Here is a 7,697-nt window from a genome sequence, read left to right on the forward strand (position 1 = left end):
CACTTGCTCTAGTTTCTGAAGAAAACATGATTTTTAAACCTTCTCTTCTAATAAGTTATATGTTTTTCAGTATCATTTTGTTAGAAATATTTCCTAATTTCCTCTGTCATTTTCTTTCTTTAATCCATGGGTTATTTAGAAGTATCTAATTTCTCTCTATTGGAGATTTTAGAATGTTTTATTGTTGTATAATTCCATTGTGGTAAGAGAACATATTCTATAAGATGTCAGTCTTTCAAATTTTGTTGAGCCTTATTTTATGACCCAGTATCTGTTCTGTCTTGGCACATGTTCCTGCACACCAGTAAGAGTGTATATTTTGCAGCTGTTGGGTAAAGGGTGATGTATCTGATTGCTTTTTATGTTTTATCTCCTTTGGTAATTAATAATGCTTATCACACAGTAGAAGTGTTAAGTAAAAACTGATCCTAAATTTTAACTCTGTGAAATAGTGTTAGCTAAGAGAGTAATGGTGTTCGTCACTGAATGCACAACTTAAATAATCAGTTATCTTGTTACATTCTGAATCTGGTTTTGCTATAATGGGGTCTTAAGAGTGGTAAACTAATAGTGTGAATTATCGTGGTCAATTTTGCCTATAGATAATTTTTTCAGGCCAGAGATTTTTGAGCAAAATCATTTTGTTTCAATTTCATTGTGACTTGTAAAAGAATTAAAGTACCAAATAAATTATATGTCATTTTTGGCAAAAGATAAAATAATACTTGTTTGATAAGGAAAAATTTAGGATTAGATACTCATGTGAATCTATGTAAGATGTGCAGCTTAATAACATTTACATTTCAAATCTAGTAACACAAAGTTTAGATTCTCTTTTGAGTTCTAGAATGTTCTTTCAGTAACCTTGAGCTTTGGGTAAACATAAGTTGTGACCAGAACATCACAGTGTGTTCAGTTACAATGGTGTAGTAGCTTCCTGCTGGGAAACAAAGGATTCTGTGTGCCAGAGCCAGCTGCACAACATTCCAGAATGAAAATTAGAGAGAGCCACACAAGAAACCAACTCAGGACAAGCCAGAGCTATCATATTTTTAGTATGTTTTCCTACTGTTATAAAAGTTTGACTGGTTGAATGGTATAAATTGCTTGATACTGTGGGTCCAGTATATTTTGTATGTATGGCCTCTGTGGCTGAGACATTGGACATTTAATTAGTTCTCTTCATTGACGGGGTGCTTTGGAGGCAGTTTCACTTTCTTGGACACCTGTGCTTGATCATCAGGGGTTCTGGATAAGTTTTGCATATAACCTTGCCATCTGCTTATCTGTGAAAACATTTGCTTCCTTTACATATTAAAGTAGCCTGCTTCTATTTGGCTTCCCAAACTCTTAGGATACTTGTTTTTGTATCTTAAAGACCTCCTTGGTGTATTGAAATTGTCTATCAACTTAAAGTTTTAAACTATTTCCGAAAAAAACATGCTTATTAAAATCTTGGTTTTCCAGCGTGTTTTCATAAAAAAAAAGATACCCATTCTATTGATCCTTTTCTCATGGTTTTACTCTTTTAAACTCCACAATAGAAAAGGCAGAGGCTCTTTGTAAGAGCCAGAATAGGTGGTATTTAGGGTCCTGCCAGAAAAGTTCACTCTGTTACAGAAGACGTTTTAGGAGGAGGTTATGATGACCTAAAATGTTTGAAAATGAGCGTCTGTAGAGAATTCAGAGTTAATAGTCTGTGCTCTTGAAGCCTCTTGTGGATAAGACAGAAACACATAAAACCTACAGAGCAGTATAAACAGGCTATGAAAAGACAGTGAAAGTCACTCAGTTGTGTCTGACTCTTCACCACTGCATGGACTACCACATAGTCCATGGCATTCTCCAGGCCAGAATACTGGAGTGGGCAGCTTTTCCCTTCTCGAGGGGATCTTCCCAACCCAGGGATCAAACCCAGTCTCCCACATTGCAGGCAGATTCTTAACCAGCTGAGCCACAAGGGAAGCCCATAAATAGGTTATATACGTTATACTGAGTCACAAATGATTTGCAGTGAGTGTGCTGAAGAGGCCAAAGCAAAGGGAATCTCTGTGGACATGACAGGGTTCGGGAGGAGCTCTGAAGTTGAGTATTTTGAGAGACAGAAGGAAAGCAGTATGTTAAGGCCATTTCTTGTTTTTCACCCATCTCTGACTCATTGTGAAGTTTGGGATGGTTTACCTCATAGTTTTTCATCTTTTCTTTGCAGCCTGAAGAGTTGAGAGAAATCATTGAGAAGACTAGAGAGATGGAGCAGAACAATGGCCACTACTTTGACACAGCAATTGTGAACTCAGATCTTGATAAAGCCTATCAGGAACTGCTTAGGTTGATTAACAAACTTGACACTGAACCTCAGTGGGTGCCATCCACTTGGCTGAGGTGAAAAAAAGCATTCGTTCTGTAGCAGGACTGGACTTGACCTGGCAGACTGCCCATAGGAAGATAGCCCTGATACTTGAGCACGTCTCTGAGAAGGTGGCAGGCAGTGTAAACTGTAGACATGTTCTTAGATCTTGAATTAGTGAGAAGAAAATCCCCTTAAGCAATTTGTTAACAGCAGTCTTTATTCTCTCTGTATCTGGCTTTAGAGGTTCTTGCCTCAGATGGGGATTTTAAATGGAAGTTTTCAACAGAGCCGTTCTAGTTTATCCATGGTAAAAGCCTTTTAATTCTGTTTTCATCTAACCAAATCTTTCCTGCCTAGTCATATTTCCACAAAAACGTGTATATATACACAATGGTCCGTATTTCACACTGCAGTAAATATTGATGTTATTTAACAGTTAATTTAAATGATTTCATGAGAATTTGGGAGTGAGGGGGAACTGTGCTGTGCACTGGGCAAGACAACAGTATTTGGTTAGAAGACTGGTTTAGTCATCAGAACTACTTTACTTTTTTAAAAAATGGTGCCACTTTGGTCTGGAGCTACTCTGTTAGCCTTGAATTCACTTATATGTCTTTTAATTCTTAAAAACATTCCATTAGAAGCACCAATTTTTTAGCTCAAACTTTGTGGATCAGACTTCACTGCATACTGATCTAAAACATAGACAACATACGCTGATCTTTTTAAAGGTATAATGAGTTTTTGAATTTTTATCTTAAACTGTCACAGCTGATTTGGTAACTTCCTTTTCCTGATCTGCAGGTACAATAGAATGTATAAGTTATATTTTTATGAATGGCAGATATTCATATAAACTGTGTTGATTATTTTCTTCCTCATGATGCAGGTTTTTACATACATGAGAGGACATAGCACATTTGATGGTTTTTGCATTTTATATATGAACACAGTATAATTTGATGACTGTTATATGTAGGTAATAAACTGGAATTCTGTGATCAATATAGCTGCTGTACTGTATACTAATTTAATAGATTGACAAATGGTCATTAATTACACTTGTTCAGCATTGGAATAAATTATATGAGAGAAATGATATGACAACTGACTTTGAGATGGAAAAGATGACCTGAAAGTCATTTGAACATTTTAGGAAAAGAACACTGCAGGGGAAAAGTTAAGTATATAGAAATAGGTTTTTAGCCTAAAAAAGTCTGCCTCTTATGACCAGAATGCAACAAGCTAAATCATAAAACATTTAAGCTAATGGGATTTTCATACTGTCTCTATAGCTTGAAGCTTTAAAAGGCAACTTCTGTAATTGGCATAGAAAGTTAATTTGTAGTCTCTTCCAGGTTTAGGCGATGGTGTGGTGTGTGACAAACAACCTCAAATGTGAATGTCTTGATTTTATTTTTATGATGACTACAGCTACAACAATTCTGTTTCCAAAGCTAAACACTGGAATAATATTGAATTGTCACTTATTAACATAAGCAACTGTTTTTAATGAGTAGTTTGTCTTGGTGTCATATATGTATTTGAGTTTTTCTCTTTTGCATAATATTATTTGAACAAATGTAGACTGTTTATATGTAGCCTTTTTCTGTTCGACTTTGTGTGGCCTCAGAGTTGGCTGTAGAGTATGTCTAATGCAGAAATGATGTTCCTTAGAAGAAAGTAACATCCCTAGGTTGAGGGAAGGACTGCCATACATACTGTCTCTTCAGGTCTGAAACACTCCAGATTATGGCAGGAAAATGCAAAGGTCACAGTGATTTTCAGCAATGAAAACAAAGGACTGTAAGTACTAAATCTTTTCACTTTCCCAATTTACTTTCTCCTTAGGAATGAAAGGTAGTCTGTGGAATTTTGTGAGCTGCTTAGCATAACTGACAACTGTTTTCAACCCTAAGGTCTAAAATGTTTGTAGTTTCAGTCAAGTTAGAATTGAGATTTTAGGTGGTTGTCAGTAAGTGGCTATCATGCTAGTCTCCTAGTTAGCCTGCAGACCACAGGGCCACATAAGGGCCACGTGCTAGGGACTCGGGCATGGCTTGAACAAGCAGGTTCAAGGACCCTGCCGAGGCACATGCCGTGCCATAGTGTACTCTTAAAAGTCTAAGGTGATGAGATATTTTAGGGGTCAGTGAAATCTTACGTAATTCTCTCCTTCCTCATCAGCAGTGATAGAGGAATAGAAATGTTTATGTCCCACACTTTCTTCAGTCCCAGTGATATGGATGTGCTGGTACTCATCCCAGTCCCTCCAAAGTGAAAACTGAGTTGTTGCTGACTTCTTTGAAAGAAAACAGAAAAAACCTTGCTCCCTACCTAGCTGGGCTGTACACCACTCTGATCAATTCCATTTCCTGGCCTTCTGTGCTTCTGATTGGAGACCCCAATGTTGGGGAGGTGTTAACCACTTAATAGGAACCATACCAATAGCTAATGAAATGCACATTAGTTCAAATAAGAAAATAACCTTCCTTTACTAAATTTTCTTAAGTCAGAACAAATAGGAGAATAGTTTTTAGATTAATCCAGATTTGCTTTCTATGAAAATCTAATATCTGGATTTTTTTTCCCTTTTCTCGTGGCCTAAGGAATAATTTGAATGTAATTTTGTGAATGTGTGTGGAAAATATAAACCAGGGATTTAGCCTTAATAAAGGTAACTTTTTTGACACCTGTTATTAATCTTCCTTTGTACTTTACCTTGCCTTTATCTGCACTCTGTTATTTTGAGATGTAATACTGCACAACATAATGTAAAAATAAAAAGTATAATTATGTTTCAAATTTTAAAAGCCACTGACTACTTTCTCTTGTGTGCTTACATTCTCTGCCATTCAAGGTTTCAACACAACTAAAACAACCCACGCATCTTCAGGTTTTGCTAGCAAGTCCATTGGAACCTCTGGGTGAAACACAAAATGTGTTTTTTTCACAGTGGAAGAGTGCCCCCTATTGGCACAAATGTAGGTTCTGTTTCCTTAATTGTTTATTTAAACTATATTAAAGATAGACAACTTAAAGCTGGAAGCTCTAAAAGTTTTCTGGGGAAGAAGATATGTAAGACTCAGGCAGATTGCACTACATGCAACCATGGATTTGAGAACACTGAGGCTAGGATGAGTTGTTGACAAATAACATTTCTCAAATCTTGATCCTTCCTCCTTTCCTATACCTATTCTGTATCTCCCAAAGGAGGCGAGTCATATACCAAAAAGTGTCACACATACACACCTTGCTACCCCAGCCCCACTTTCCATTCCGAGTCCTGATCGCCTGCCTCCTTTCCCAACAGCTCAGATCACCCAACCCTACACAACAAATCATCTGTCCACTACTGTCAGTGTGCTAAAGTGGGACTTCCCTGGTGGTCCAGCAGTAAAGACTTCACCTTTCAGTGCAGGCAGTGTGTAGGTTCAATCCCTGGTCAGGAGCTAACATCCCACATGCCTGTTGGCCAAAAAACCAAAACATAAAACAGAAGCAATATTGCAACAAACTCAATGAAAGATTAAAGAAAGATGGTCCACATAGAAAAAATATTTTTTTAAAAATATGCTAAACCATAATAAAATCATCTACTTTTTGCCAGTAAGTAACAAAGGTTGATGAAGCCACAGGAAAAACCGAGGGTACTTCTCTAGCTCAGTGCTTTAAAGTTAATATAAATTTACCTAAATGAAACCACTAAAATTGGCTCTCTGCATCAACTTTTCCACTAATTTTTGCCTCCCACAGAGCATATATACCACTTAAGATTCAAGGCTCTTAAAGTTAAGATATATTTGCTCTGCATTCCACCTGCAAAATGGAAATGATTGGTATTTATACTTCACTAGGGGCTTCACACGGAGAAGGCAATGGCAACCCACGCCAGTACTCTTGCCTGGAGAATCCCAGGGGCGGCACAGCCTGGTGGGCTGCTATCTATGGCGTTGCCCAGAGTCAGACATGACTGAAGCAACTTAGCAGCAGCAGGGGCTTCGCAAGTGATGCTAGTGGTAAAGAACCTGTCTACCAGTGCTGGAGACTAAACTTGGGTTTGATCCCTGGGTTGGGAAAATCCCCTGGAGGAGGGTTGGCAGCCCACTCCAGTATTCTTGCCTGGAGAATCCCACAGACAGAGTAGCCTGGTAAATTACAGTCCATAGGGTTGCAGAGTCAGACATGACTGAAGCAGTTTAACTTGCATGCACTAGGGTATTGGGAAGATTACATATTAGGCAGTTCATTGTTAAACCTATTTTCAAGACTTGCATACTTGATTGTTAGTTTCCCAATTATTGAATTTACACTGAGTCTGAGATTTTATTTTGTAGGTAGCAACAGGATTTCCTAAAAATCAGCTCATCTAGGACAGGCCTTATGTGTTACCTTTACCCTAAATTTTAAATGTAGGAGAGGCGAAAAAGAATCTAAAAATTCTGAACTTAGATTACCTGGATTTAAATGGGACTCTCCACTTTCTAGCTTTTTAATCTAGGACCACTCAAGCTCCTTATGCCTCAAAATTTTCTGTGAAACCTGGGATTAAAATAATATGTACCTCTTATGGTTGTTGTGATGAAATGATATAAACAAGGTTCTAACTGGCACAAATAAGTTGCTTTGTAGCAGGTGTTAAATGTTCACAAAATTACTTGGTTAATTTAAAAGCCAACAGGGGCTTCATGGTAAAGAGTCCACCTGCAATGCGGGAAACATGGATTCAAACGCTGGGTTGGGAAGGTGCCCTGGAGAAGGGAATGGCTACATACCCCAGTGGAATTCCCGGAGAACTCCATGGTTAGAGGAGCCTGGTCCATGGGGTCACAAAGTCGGACATGACTGAGCGACTAACATGCTTTTAAAAGCCTAGGCTGTGATACCAGTTGATTTAAACACAATACTATTAAGGCTAGTGTAATTTCATTAACCAAAAACTGCTCCATGGCCAATCATGTCAAAAAACTCCTGGAACTGAGTGCAGGAAAGCCTGAATAATGGATGACTCAACACCAAATCAAGCTACTAAAAACCTCCATCACCTGATACAGCCACATTACTCTCAAGTGGGAATTACTATTTTTTTCTTAGATTAGCAACAGCAATATCAATAAGCTCTCCTAACTCTCTGGCAATCATGTATTTATCAGTACCCCAAAATTCAACAATATCTCAGTAAGCTTATAAGTAAAACGCTGAAATCTGAAGGATGGAGGAAGGCAGACTCCCACTTCATACACGGCTGTGGAGGAAGCTCTTTTTGAATGCCAATCCCATTTGCCAATCTGAGCATAAGAACAACACAACTTACTCTTAACAGTAAATTCATTAAAAAAGGAACAAC

The 7,697-nt window shown here is 37.9% G+C and overlaps 1 protein-coding gene across 13 annotated transcripts in view; it reads left to right on the forward strand.

The window, feature by feature from the left end:
* The window catches only part of PALS1 (protein associated with LIN7 1, MAGUK p55 family member), a 78,545-nt gene extending 73,382 nt beyond the window's left edge, over positions 1–5,163 (forward strand). For all 13 annotated transcript variants that reach the window (XM_069596852.1, XM_069596858.1, XM_069596856.1 and 10 more), the window contains one exon: positions 2,210–5,163. In XM_069596852.1, coding sequence (XP_069452953.1) covers positions 2,210–2,386 — 177 coding nt within the window. In that variant the 3' untranslated portion in view covers positions 2,387–5,163. The remainder of the gene's footprint in view (positions 1–2,209) is intronic.
* Positions 5,164–7,697: the final 2,534 nt, after the last annotated feature.

The sequence above is a fragment of the Ovis canadensis genome, chromosome 7 (assembly GCF_042477335.2).
Source record: "Ovis canadensis isolate MfBH-ARS-UI-01 breed Bighorn chromosome 7, ARS-UI_OviCan_v2, whole genome shotgun sequence".
Classification (NCBI taxonomy): Eukaryota; Metazoa; Chordata; class Mammalia; order Artiodactyla; family Bovidae; genus Ovis; species Ovis canadensis.